At 39.9% G+C, this 14,632-nt stretch overlaps 1 protein-coding gene across 1 annotated transcript in view; it reads right to left on the reverse strand.

Annotated features, from left to right (window-relative positions):
* LOC130921531 (ataxin-7) overlaps nt 1-14,632 on the reverse strand; it is a 49,880-nt gene that overhangs the window by 5,995 nt on the left and 29,253 nt on the right. The window contains exons 6-12 of the mRNA XM_057845551.1: nt 12,378-12,669; nt 10,956-11,296; nt 10,679-10,761; nt 7,927-8,201; nt 7,572-7,761; nt 7,359-7,480; nt 5,908-7,030 (exon numbers count right to left, since the gene is read on the reverse strand). Of these exons, the coding sequence (XP_057701534.1) occupies nt 5,908-7,030; nt 7,359-7,480; nt 7,572-7,761; nt 7,927-8,201; nt 10,679-10,761; nt 10,956-11,296; nt 12,378-12,669 (2,426 nt within the window). The remainder of the gene's footprint in view (nt 1-5,907; nt 7,031-7,358; nt 7,481-7,571; nt 7,762-7,926; nt 8,202-10,678; nt 10,762-10,955; nt 11,297-12,377; nt 12,670-14,632) is intronic.

Genomic DNA, 14,632 nt, shown 5'->3' on the forward strand with positions numbered 1-14,632 from the left:
ATTAGTCTTTTAATCTGCCGGTTAGCCACGCCTACAATTATAGGGCTTTAGCGTCCCCAACAGGTGGATGACGTCAGCGGTAGACTAGGCTCATCGGTTTTACTATTCAGCCCATTGAGGGGGAATTGTTCAGAACGAGGAAAACGAGACGAAGAGAGCTGCAAAATGTCATTGTTTCAGTCTCTCTACTCCCAATATTTTTACAGGATATTCTTTTTATCCAAGTATTTTCCCCAATAGCTATATAAATGGCTTGAGAAGGACCAGTCAGCCCGTCGAGGGGGAACTATTCACAATGAGGAAAACGCGACGAAGAGAGCGGCAAAATGTCATTGTTTCTGTCTCTTTACTTCAATATTTTTACAGGATATTCTTTTTATCCAAGTATTTTTCCCCAATAGCTATATAAATGGCTTGAGAAGGACCAGTCAGCCCGTCGAGGGGGAACTATTCACAATGAGGAAAACGCGACGAAGAGAGCGGCAAAATGTCATTGTTTCTGTCTCTTTACTTCAATATTTTTACAGGATATTCTTTTTACCCAAGTACTTTCCCCAATTGCTAAATAAATGGCATGGTCATGACAAATAACTTGTGCTAAATGGAATATAAAATAATAAAAATCCATTTATTCAAGACGACATGGCAAAATTACTCCATAATGGTCAAAACAGTCGACTTTACCTTTACTGTCACACCTGCCGAACGATATTTTATGACACCTAAATCGGACATATGTCATTTTCCTTCCCCGGCTTCGGAGAATGTAAACAGACCAGAAGGAGTGACAGCTAGCCGACATGCTAACCCGAACCGAGGGATGTTTCCAAGTCTTCGAAGTGGAAAATCACACGTAACTAGCCTGGATTATTTGACATGACGACCCGGTTGTCGAGTTTCTTTGCGGATCGGCAAACCGCCCGGCGGAGAGCAATTTACAGTTCGTTCCCTGGAGGAGGGTGGCTGGAATTGTTGTGTAGCTAACGTGCTAACAGCTAATGAGCGTGAGGATAGCTTTTTACATGCCTATCAATGATCAAACGTAAGAAGTCCTTTATTTAAAGGAATTTTATAGTGTTTACTTTGTAATCACTGTATTTGTATTTGACATAATACAAAACAAGATGTTTACTCACTTCCTTGTAAGTCCAATGGTCCCACAGTAAATATCCACGGTGAATGGGAACCTTTTGAAACTCCAAAAAGGCGCACACGCCTCTCCCTCATAAAGCAAGATTTTTCTGCAGCCGTTTGGCTGGCGTGATGCAAAAAATAAAAGTATTAATCCGCAAAATCAGCTGAATCCTTCGTCCTCATACACAACAGTACACTGTAGCGTGAAGAGGACGTCTTCTACCGTACACGTCACAGCGCCCTCCTCCTCAATGCGAGACCGAAGCCGGAAGTCACTCATTTTCCTGGCGCGGGATTCAAAAAACTAAATAAATATAGCGATCGCTTCCACACACATCCAAGCGGTCCATATCATTCAGGAGCATAAAATACCGCGTGTATTATGAAATAAACATGCTTTTTCGTGTCACAAGCACTTTAACGTTACAGACAAAATGTCTTACTCATCCAGAGTAGTTTTGGCTTAAAGTAGGGCTATCAAATTTATTGCGTTAACGGCGGTAATTAATTTTTTAAAATTAACTCTTTCACTCCCAGCCATTTTCACCAGAGCAAGGCCCTTCGCTCCCGGCCGTTTTTTCTGGATTTTGACTGATTTTGCAAGGCCCACAGAAAATTCTGTTCTATTGCTATATAAACTTTGAACCCACCAAAAGAAAGATTGGACTCTCTTCTTTCAGCAGAAAAAAAAGTAGGTTCGTATCTTTTTCCATTCTTTAGAAATCAGCATTAGAAAATAGCTTAGTTTGAGCAATTTTCCAATTTCTGATGAAAAAACGGAGAAAATGAGCTTTTTGTAAACGCATACATTTCAAACATAACTTTGACTTTAACAAAGCTATTTTTTGCATTAGTTACATCCCAAACATCTGAATAATGTTTTCCTTTTACAAAATACTATGAACAACCAGACAAATAGAGCTTTAGATAGAATAGTAACAATTTATTCACACACAACGACTGAGAGATGACGGTTTGTCGCCGAGATGACGCCGTTGTCGCCACGTCAGCTGTGTAAACTTTTCCCTCATCGTTGTCTGTCTCACAAAGATGGATTATTTTTGCATTTCTGCGGGGTCTGCTAGGCGAGCCGCTCCACGGGGGGTTTCACTCGTTTTGCATGATCGTCCAGCGCCTGGTGTCCCAGGCGTCCTCTCGTTGTTTTGTCCGGTCGGAGCGCCGCCTGGGCTCAATCCGCCAGCGCTTTGACAATGCTGGCCGGCCGTTCACTGCTGTTGAATCGGCTTGTCTAGTCTTCCAAAATGCGCTACTGCCCTCCAGTGGCCAGTTTTATTGCTTTAAAATTGGTTTGGAGCGTTTTTCTTTGTTTCTCAGATACAGCGGAAGCTATATATGCTTCTTATAAAAAAAAAAAACGCAAAAGACGTATAAATACGGTTGCGGGACAGTTGAGCATTTAAAAATAAAACGTATATATACGGTTCCGGGAGCAAATGAGTTAATCACGTTAAATAATTACCGCATGCGCTGCACGACCCACTCACGCATTGTCGTGTTCAATCTATATAGATGCCGTTTTACCTATTGATAGCGCTAAAAGGCAACGTATAATGAGTAGAGATAATATTGACAGCTTTTGGAGCCATTTTTCATGTGGCTAAACCATACAATACCTCTCTCAGCAATTAAAAATATCGTGGGAGGCAATGTGGGGAAGAAAGGTAGTAGTTGATTATTTTCTTAACACCCTATGTTCTTTCCCAATGCAGAGAAGATATATCAATTGGTTCCCCTACGCACAGTCATGGTTGCACTTCTCATCATGCATTTGGGCAGAAGTTAAATGGCTGCAGTATCATTTACTGAAAGCTCAAAAAATACACCAGATGGCAATATTTAGTCACAATTTACAAAGTCACATTTATCCTTTAAGAATTACAAGTCTTTCTATCCGTGGATCCCTCTCACATAAAGAATGTTAATAATGTAATTGCCATCTTGAGGATTTGTCATAATAAACAAATACAGTACTTATGTACTGTATGTTGAATGTATATATTCGTCCGAGTTTTATTCATTTTTTTCTTAATGCATTGCCAAAATGTATATGATTGGGAAAAATTATCGGGAATGATTGGAATTGAATCGGGAGCAAAAAAAAAAAAAAAGCAATCGGATCGGGAAATATCGAGATCGGCAGATACTCAAACTAAAACGATCGGGAGCAAAAAAACATGATCGGAAGGAACAACCCTATAAAATACCAAACAAGTTGTACTAGTGTAGACCTACTTTTCGGGAAACATCTATTAGGGGTGTGACAATATATAAAAATTGTGATATTTCGTGATACTTTGCATCACAAAGGGGTATCAATATGCTCACGCCAAGAATCAATATATCGTTTTAAAAAGGTGTAAATTTTTAAAAAAAGAACCACCAAATTTCTACCAAAATCTTCCTCCATAATAGTCTCAGTTAACTAAATGGCTGCCATTGACGGCACTCGACGCCCAAACCATTAAGACCAGGAGGGGCGAATGAACGTTTGTTCGTTCGAAACCAGAGCATTCACAGTCAAGTCTTTCTGATTTTCGAGGTATTTAAAGGTCACTTTCTGTTGATTTTAGAGCATTTACAGGCCACTTCCTGTTCTGTAAGCCAAAATCAACAGGAAGTGACCCATTAAAGGCCCCAAAATCAACAGGAAGTGACTGAAAATAAACAGGTAATCACCTGAAATGGCCCACAATTACTGGTACCTAGTTGCCTGGCATTGGCTACCACTGACGGCCACAAAAGTGGAAGGAGACAGTTTGAAGTGGGAGGGGTTCATTCGCTGCCACCCTCCCAGTTCAAGTGAGTTGGACGTCTACACGTGATAAACTTACAGCAGAAGGATGAAGATAGCTTCTTTTTCTGTTTATCAGGTGTTTTGTAGAATGATTCCCTGACCCAATGAATCGATAAACGTTTTATCGCCATATTGTGTGATCATCGTTATCGTGAGCTTTGTATCGCAAATCGTATCGTATCGTGGGTTACCAAGACGTTCCCACCACTAACATCTACTGTGGGGCAAATAAGTATTTAGTCCACCACCAATTATGCAAGTTCTCCTACTTGAAAAGATAAGAGAGGCCTATAATTGTCAACCTGGGTAAACCTCAACCATGAGAGACAGAATGTGGGAAAAAAAAATTGAAAATCACATTGTTTGATTTTCAAAGAATTTATTTCCAAATTAGAGTGGAAAATAAGTATTTGATCACCTACGAACAAGCAAGATTTCTGGCAGTCAAAGAGGTCTAACTTCTTCTAACGAGGCTCCACTCGTTACCTGTATTAAGGGCACCTGTTTTAACTCATTATCGGTATAAAAGACACCTGTCCACAACCTCGGTCAGTCACACTCCAAACTCCACTATGGCCAAGACCAAAGAGCTGTCGAAGGACACCAGAGACAAAATTGTAGACCTGCACCAGGCTGGGAAGACAATCTGCAATAGGTAAAACGCTTGGTGTAAAGAAATCAACTGTGGGAGCAATTATTAGAAAATGGAAGACATACAAGACCACTGATAATCTCCCTCAATCTGGCACTCCGTGCAAGATCTCACCCTGTGGCGTCAAAATGATAACAAGAACGGTGAGCAAAAATCTCAAAACCATTGACCTACAGAGAGCTGGGACCACAGTAACAAAGGCTACTATAAGTAACACATTGCACCACCAGGGACTCAAATCCTGCACTGCCAGATGTGTCCCCCCTGCTGAAGAACGTACACGTCCAGGTCCGTCTGCGGTTCGCTAGAGAGCATTTGGATGATCCAGAAGGGGACTGGGACAATGTCTTATGGTCAAATGAAACCAAAATACTTTTTGGTAGAAACACAGGATCTCGTGTTTGGAGGAGAAAGAACACTGAATTGCATCGGAAGAACACCATACCCACTGTGAAGCATGGGGGTGGAAACATCATGCTTTGGGGCTGTTTTTCTGCAAATGACCAGGACGACTGATCTGTGTCTAGGAAAGAATGAATGGGGCCATGTATCTAGAGATTTTGAGTGAAAATCTCCTTCCATCATCAAGGGCGTTGAAGATGAGACGTGGCTGGGTCTTTCAGCATGACAATGATCCCAAACACGCAGCCAGGGCTACAAAGGAGTGAGTGGCTTCGTAAGAAGCATTTCAAGGTCCTGGAGTGGCCTAGCCAGTCTCCAGATCTCACCCCATAGAAAATCTGTGGAGTGAGTTGAAAGTCCGTGTTGCCCAACGACAGCCCCAAAACATCACTGCTCTAGAGGAGATCTGCATGGAGGGAAAAACGTTTGGCCTCCTTATTGCCAACAAAGGGTACATAACAAAGTATTGAGATGAACTTTTGGTATTGACCAAATACTTATTTTCCACCATGATTTGCAAATAAATTCTTTAAAAATCAAACAATGTGAGTTTCTAGCTTTTATTTTTTCACATAGTCTCTCATGGTTGAGGTTTACCCATGTTGACAATTACAGGCCTAATATTTTCAAGTGGGAGAACTTGCACAATTAGTGGTTGACTAAATACTTATTTGCCCCACTGTATACAGCTTATCTACACCAGATAAGCCATTAAAAATCGAAAACTATTTAAGCCAATCTTTTCATGGTCACACATTTAGAGACATGAATTTAGTTGAATTTCAAACACAGTGCTTAATTAAATTAAGTGCTTCTACTGTAATATATGTGTAGAAACAACTACACTTTACATCCAGTTGCCAAAACACTTTTGTGATGGATTGGTCTACAGGACACAACTCACCTGATGTAAATGGGAATTGTTTGTTAGCCCCGGTGTCCCTGGAATGTTCCGCCCGTGCTTCCCGTGGATGTTGTTAATGGCAGGCGACTTGGACACCTTGGGTCTACCCGGTCCAGGACCCCCACCTCCACCAAGTCCACCTCCCCCAGTGCCACTATTAATGCCGCTGGAGGCAGGGGAGCTTTTGCGCTTTTTGCCTTCCAGGCGCCCGTCTGAGGAGTGGTGGCTAAAGCTGGTATGGTGGTCCGTTGAAGACTGGTGGTGGACAAAAGGCCCCAGGGAGAGGGTGGAGTCACTACTGTTCATCACCACACTCATACGCTTAATGGACTCGGCGGGGCTGCCCGAGGGAGGACCTCGTGCCGGGGGGCCCGAGGAGCCACCTGCTGACCCTGCGGAAGGTTCAGCCTTGAGGCTGAGCGAGTTCGTGCGCACGCTGGGACCACAGTTGAGGCCCACACTGTGTACTCCACTGTTAGAGGAGGATAACGATGAGGATGAAGACCCTAGTGAGCTGTGGTGGTAGGTGCTTCCTGAGCTGCCGGCATTTGCACAGTTCTTTTTGAAAGAAGATGAGGGAGAATAGTTGGCATTAGCAGGTTCTGAGGAGCTATGGGACGATGAGAGGATAGAGCTGTTCTTCCTCTTCTTTCCCGAGCTGAGGCTGGTACTGCTACTGCTACTGCCCATGCTGACTGAGGTTGGGATGGTGGGTGTGGAGGAGCCAGTGGAGACCTCCTTGGGCCTGAAGGACGATGACTTGGTCGTGCTGCTGCTGGAGGGACGGGACTTAAGCGCCCGGCCTGAGGCGAGTGAAGGGGCTAAAGGAGAGGTGGATGAAGACAAGTGGGCTGAAGGCATCTGCGGCGACGAAGACACTTGTCGGGCCTGTGTGGTGCCATAGGCCGGGTGCTCAGGCCCTCCCTGCGCAGAGCTGCGGGCATTTAAGGTAGTCCCATAGGAGAGCACAGGCTTGCCCTCGAAGGATTGGCTATAGGGAGTCAGAGGCATGGTGGCAGGTGGACCAAGGAAGCCTGAAGACGGGGTGCTACCGGGGGAATTTGTGCTTGTCCTATGGGGAGGTGCTAAGGAAGAGCTGTTTTCTGAGGCCAGGGGAATTTTCCTGGAAATAAAGATGATATTACAGCTCCTTGTGACATTGTTTTGAAAGGTAATATGCCATATAAACATAAAAAGTATCACAGTAAAAGTTAATTAAAATCTAAATTTACTCTGAGTAAAATAATAGAAAGAGAAGAGACAGGCAAAAACAAAGGATCGGGTGGCAATATTTTGTATCTTTCAGAAAAGATCATTCAGCAATTATCTACAACCATTGAAGATCGTGTTGGTTTTACCACTCCAACAAGCAAAGACAAGAAACTGACCACAAAACATTTTATGACAGATTAGCCAAGTCACTAGAGACATGTTAACATCTGGGTACTTACTTCCACATCTGCGAGTTGACGTGCTTGTCCATCATTGTAGAGACGGCACATCGCATTCTATCCCATCGTCTGTCAAAGGAGTAACAACCTCTCCCAAACAGTCGACTTCCAAAAGTACAGTACTGAAAAAAAAATGTTAATCAGTTTTCACTGGTCTAACTTTGTTCAACTGACAATTATCTATTTAAGAGTGTTATAGAAGAGACCACTTACAGCTACCGGTCGAGGGTGATAACCTGAATAGTGACAGTGCAGTTTGTCAGCGTTCTCCTCGCGCTCCTCATTCTCTCCCTCATCACTAGAGGCTCGAGAAAATCCTTCGAGAGTATTTTGGGGCTGGTGTGGTGACTCATGGACTATTGCAGGGTCTGTAGTGGTACCAGCCCCATGCGTGTTATTTAATCTGTTGGATAGAAAGAGAACCAAGTGATTTTCAGTTTTTCTACATACACAATCATTCAATCGTTGTAATAGTGATGACATTCCACTGTTTAATGTCACTGAACTTAAAAAGAACACAATAACAGACTGCACAAAGGAAAGCAGTGTTGAGTTGGGCATTACTGACCGTGGAAGACCAGTACTGTGAAATTTAGGTTTGTTGGATGGCAGAATCTTGTTGGCCTCTGGGGCGGGGCCGTTGCCATGAGCCACCGGATGGACATCATAAGAAGTGGGGAGATTGATGGAGGGGTGTGGGTCCCTGAGAGGGGGAGGTTGTTGGGAATGGGTTTGGTGGAGTTCTCGCTCCCGTTCCTTTGTTCTATTCTTGTGCTCTGCCAGCAATGTATCAAAGCGTTTCCTCCGCCCTGGCACTGCCCTCCGCTGGCTCAAGGAATGTGTCTAAAGTGGCAAAAGAAGGGTCAGAATTGTTGTTTGAGGAAATCACCTTTTCTGTGTTAAGGTTTAAAATGCAAAAATAAATCCTAAATTCCAGGTTAGGCATTACAGATATAGTACATCTTTAAATTATTCACAGTGCTTCACTTCAACCACATTTTGTTATTTTAGAGCCTTATTTGAAATTAATTTTATCCCCTCAAAATTCTTCATACCTCCCAATCGCAATTAGAGATTTCTGCAAATCCTTTAATAATAAGCAGTGAAAAAGCTGGGCAACATGTCATAAGAATAAAATCTCTGATTTTTTTTCACCCAAAATTTGATTTACAATTTTTTCTAGGGATGACCCAATCACACGTTTTTGCACCGACTCCCCTGATTTTGAGAATACCGTGTCTTTAAAAAAAAAAAAAAAAAAATTTAACAAAAGTTTTAAACATGTTACAATATTGCACCATTTACAGTACTTCCGGGAGTGTTGCAGAGTATAAAATGTATATATTTTTGTTTCTTTTGGCAATTACATTGTATTTCTGGATTATTTTGTTATCTTTCAGCCCTTATAAAAAAATTTTTTTTTTTTTTTCAAAATTAGAAACCCGATCCTTTTCACGTCATTCCGACCCTCTGAAAAATGACCTTATCGGCGTGATTGGGTCGGGGACATCCCTAATTTTTTCCAGGTACTTTTTGAAGGACACATTAAGAAGAAAAGACGACAAAGCTCAAAACAGGTTTAAAAAAATATCAAATGGTGAAAAAAGGAACGTAAATAGAGTGCAAAAGCTCAGTCTTAACACCCCCCATTTATTTTTTTTAACATAAAAAAAACGGTTTGTAAACTTTTTAAATCCTTGTAGCTATATAATGATACATCAGATCTGAGGAATTTGACAGACATCTCAAATGACCACATCATTCTTTTTAAATGTGTACCGTATTTTTCGGACTATAAGTCGCACCTGAGTATAAGTTGCACCAGCCCAAAAATGCGCAATGAAGAGGGAAAAAAAACATAAAAGTCGCACCGGAGTAGAAGTCGCATTTTTGGGGGAAATTTACTTGATAAAATCCAACACATAGAACAGATATGTAATCTTGAAAGGTAATTGAAAATAAAAATACAATAGAGAACAAGATGATGAATAAGTATACAGTATGATAATGTTATATGATGCATGAACAACAAAATGCGAACATGGCCGGTAGAGGTGTGCAAAATTTCCGATTCTTAAATTTTTCGCGATTCGGCCGTGGAAGATTCGAGAACGATTCACAAACATCCAAATTCCGATTATTGAAATATGCCAAGTAAAGCATACTTTACGACACACTCAGCGCGCCGCGCGGTCTTCGGTACGCAATTAGGGACGGAGCGAGAGTAGCTAAACATCATGCTTCTCATTACCCGGCCCCTCGGGTAACGCCAATGCTCAACTCACGGCTCTAGCTCAACTCATGCCACGAGATTAAAAAAAAAAAAAAACGACAACATACTGACTGCTGCCGAAAAGCTGCTACAAGCCACATTATGTTACGGTAGATATCATTTATATAGGAGTAGATGCATTATAGCTTCGGTATCGTTACCAGCACATCTACAAAAAACTAGATGCGGGCGTTAGTAACGGCCGCCATCTTAAAGCAGTACACTTCCCTGCAAGGCTGTTGTTGCGAACCTTCCAAACGAACCTAATTAACTTTTTATCTAAAATACTCCTAAATCGGTAAAATATTGACTTGAATCTATCTTTAAAATAGTTTTAAAACTTTCACATGTTGAAAGTAGACAAAAGAGAAATTATGGAATAACAGGAGCAATTTTAACAACTTTAACGGTTGATTCACAACATTAAATTAATTGAAAGTAGTTTAAAGCTGCTGATATAGAATGGGGACTGGAGTTTTTTATTTACTGTTATTTTTGTATATTTGTTTACTGCTATATGTTAACTTGATACTGAAATAGTAGTTTGGTTTAGCCTGAGAGGATTTTTGAACAATTTTGGAACTAATGTACAAAACAAATTAAAAAAAAAAAAAAAAAGGAGTGGGGTGCATCAATAATCGTTTTATAATCGAATCGGAGCCTCTGAATCGTAATCGTAATCGAATCGTTAGGTGCCCAAAGAGTCCCAGCTCTAATGGCCGGTATGTTAACGTAACATAGCTATTAAGAGTTTTTCAGATAACTAGAGCATAAAGAACATGCTAACAAGTTTACCAAACCATCAGTGTCACTCCAAAACACCAAAATAACATGTGAAATGATATAATAATGTGTTAATAATTTCACACATAAGTCGCTCCTGAGTATAAGTCGCACCCCCAGCCAAACTATGAAAAAAACTGTGATTTATAGTCCAAAAAATACAGTACTCGTCAATGGTAGGGCACCTTGCGAGTTCTGAATATAAACAAATTAATACTACATGACCGACAAAGCAAACAGCAAAGTAAAGTAGGAGCATAGTTACCTTGCATGTTAGGGATCTTGTGCAGGTTTTCCGAGCTGTCATATCCACAACTCCACAGTGAATATCTGGATTGAACTCACGCTCTGAATAAGGGGAGGGGGAGGAAGAAGACAAATAGATTATGTAAATGGCAATTTTTATATAAATGTTTTAGGTGCGAAGAACCAAGAACAACAAAAAAAAGACAAACACTGAGTGGAAGAACATTTCGTAACTCATGCCAGACTATCCTAAAATACTTTACAAATGTGCACCACCATCCCTTCTCCCAGCTGACCTGTCACTTTCTTGTTAATGTGGCGTCTGCTACTGGCACTGCTGCTGTTGCTGCTGTCCTGCTTCTTGTCCGAAAGGACTGACAAGTGACCTTTGCCATTGGGAATCTGACCAGGGGCCAGTAAGGGAGGCTTTGGTATGGAGGGACAGTTAAGGCCTGCTTTAAGGGCTGAAGATGAGGAGGTGGTGATGGTGGTGGTGGTAGTGTTGGAGCTCACAGTGATGCTAGAGGAGGATGTGGAGGATGATGAGGTGGTGGTGGGAGCAGGGGGGACCTGGACCAGCTTAGCTGACGAGTCCACATTCAGATGCATCTTCTCCACCTTGACAGCCGGGGTGAGGCTGGAAGAGAAGGTTACAGAAATGAAGAGGGCAGCAAGGAGGAAGCTGAGCGTTAGAAACATAGAGCCAGTGAGAAACGTATGATAAGAGACAAATGTGCACATATGGGTGGAGCTGGAAGGACAAAACAAAAATGTAATGATCCATTATTCATTTAACAGAGTGATATATAGGACATACAGTATCCACCACATACTCATTACCAGTTTTCCTTTGAATCAATACATAGGAACGACATTAGAGGGAGCAGCAATATGCAAGAATATACTTTTTGTACTGGCCAATTGATTAGATTTTTTTTGTACAATTTTATGTAATAGAGATGCACGATAATATCGGTCACCGATAATTATCGGCCGATAATGGCAATTATGACGTCACACAGATAATCCAGACAAAACAAAATTCAACCGATAATGCAATCCGATATATATATACTTTATTTAGCCTCCAAATATGCGCAATCAACAGTTTTGTCCAATTATGTTAGTTTTAAGGAGGTGTTTTTGCAGTGTAGTAATGTGATATATGTTAGGAATGGCTTACTTTTAAAGGCATTTTTGTGCAACTTGGGTGTTTACTCTCTAAGTAATTGTTGCCAAAAGCTTACCATTACACAATGTCATTGCCATTGTTTAGATGTTGGAATTTACTACTTGTTCACATTTGATGTGGAAAAAAATAGCACTAAATTACATTTTTGCACAGTAACATTTGATCTTTGTATACTTTAAAATTTTACATACTGTACACATTTGAATAGAATTATCAGCGTGACATTATCGGTTATCGGGTGGAAGGGACAGGAAATTATTGGTTATCGATATCGGTTGAAAAATGTATTATCGTGCATCACTATTATGTAATATTTTCTGTGTGGTATCCACATGTGACTTGCAAATCTCTCCCCGCACGGAAGGAGCGCAGTTCAAAAGCTATATCGTAACGTTTTAAGATGACTTCAGTATAATGCAGATGCTGTTAAGGTTGTCACAGACTGTACAATATATCATGTATATTCAAAAGAGGATACTATGCAAATTTAGCAACACCACCACAACCAGAAGGGCATCATACTTACATCTTGTCCGGCTGTAGCATCCTAAATGGGGGAAAAGGCGGTCTTCGTTGGATGCCTGACACCTTGTCTTTGGCTGGTTTAAGTATCTTGGGACTGGAGGAGGAGGATGTTGCAGCGGTAGAAAAGTTAGATCCAGCAGTAGCGGTTCGATTAACAATCCCTCCACTTGTCACTCCAGTGAGAGACGCTGAGGCAATTCCAGGCCCAAGTCCACTGCTACTACTCCGATTCCTTCCCGGCAAAGGGAATGGCGAAGAGGATGCCGACTTGACTGCAGAATTGTGTCTTCTCTCTGTATGAACAGCACAATGCAGTAAGATATAAAATATCACTCCAGCAGTTGTTGACCCTTTGTGGCAGGACTATTTTATGACCAATTTTGCATGCCTTTGGTGTTGCCTTTATATTTCCAAGACGAAAAATTTTCACAATGGCCTGGTTGGGTCCCTTTTTTTCAGGACACCATACCCTTCATGTATATGGAGGTAGATTTGTGTCTTTAATATTAAATAAAAAAGTTACTTCAATGAAAATATATATTTTCAATCAAAAAAATGTGTTTGAATGCAAAAATAAATTCGAAACTCAAAAAAATGTATTTGAAATCTATTTCCTTTGATTTAAATTTTTTTTTTTTTTAAAGTTTTTTTTGATTGAAACAACTTTTTAAATTGAAGTAATGTAGTTTTGCCTTTGGACCACCTTTTGGCTAGGACATTTGTGTCTTTATTATTCAATCAAAAAATAAGTTGTTTCAAACAAAAAAATATATATTTTCAAAAGAAAAATCACTTCAATCAAAAATTTTTAAAAAATTGTCAATTGTTAAAAAACGTTTTTGAATTTTTGAAAGTGAAAAAATATTTTAGACTCAGAAATTCACATTTGAACACTTAATTTTTCATTGAAACTGTTTTCTTTGATTGAAGCAATCCTTATTGTGCTTGGGCCATGTTATGGGTAGGACATTTTTGTCTAATTCATTCATTTTCAATCCCAATAAAAGTTGCTTCAATCAAAAAAACCTATTTTGAATCCAAAAAAAAAAAAAAATTGTAAAGATTTTTTTTTTTTTTTTTTTAATTGTTTTTTATTTGAAATATATATTTTATTGAAGTGTCACTTTTTTGAAAAGCAATAAGTTTTAAACTCATTTTTTTTAAGTGGAAAATGTTTTGAAGGCACTTTTTTGAAGTAAAAAGTTTTGAAGGCACTTTTTTCGATTTAATCATTTTGACACAAAGATCCAACTTCGCCGCTACTTCCGACATGCTTGAGTGACAGGTGACTGTCCAATGGCTGGCTGGAGCCCTGGTGGCCATTATTCTTGCTTCATGCTTTTATGCCATGAATGCCTGAATGAGCACAAGCCATATAGAAAAATGGAAGGATTGAAGCAAATAGTAAACCCAGTAATAATGTGCCCTGAGAAAACAATATTTCGTTAAGAAATATTTATTTCACAGAGCTTAAAACTACACAGTGGAATGCCACATCAATTCTATATAAATAAAATAAAAAAATAATGAGCATCAACTGATGCAGGGGTTGCAGATTTGCCTCGACAACATGACAATGATATACCTATTTAATTCACTACAAGACTTTCCACAGTCAAGGAGAAAAGCTGGCTGCAAAAGGACATGAAAAGCCTGTTCTGACAATTCTCAGCAGCATTTGTGATCCATGCAAACTCATCCTTAAAATAGAAACAACCAATAGGTCAAGAGCTTCATTTTCATGCCTGAGCTTTCCAGAACAACATGATGAAAGGCATTGTGACAGCAAAAATGTTGAAGATATTAGTGAATGGCAAGTTAAAGAGAAAAAAAAATAGTATCACAAAATATTGTTGCAAAAGAAATTCCAATACTCAGCATGATGCAGTCAGACATGCATCTCCGACAACATCACGCAAGTGTTTTGTTTTTTGGCAGGGAGATGCCAAAATTAACATTTTTTGGTTGGAAAAAGAATATTAGAAAACCGAAGCCGAAAGCCATGAACAAATTAAGCCAATTATTAGTCAAATTATTTTTTTAAATGTTATTTTTTATTGCTTAGAATTACAAAACTATATATTTGATCATATTTTATTTGGTACTGACATTTCAACAACCACAATTAAATATTTAACTTGACACACTTACAGTATACGACATAAAAAGCCAATTGTTGCACTCAAGTGGGTGTTTTATTATTTATTTATCTATTTTTGGTAATGTTTTATCACAAAGACTTCTGTTCATCAGCTC

Source organism: Corythoichthys intestinalis, chromosome 9 (genome assembly GCF_030265065.1).
Source record: "Corythoichthys intestinalis isolate RoL2023-P3 chromosome 9, ASM3026506v1, whole genome shotgun sequence".
Classification (NCBI taxonomy): Eukaryota; Metazoa; Chordata; class Actinopteri; order Syngnathiformes; family Syngnathidae; genus Corythoichthys; species Corythoichthys intestinalis.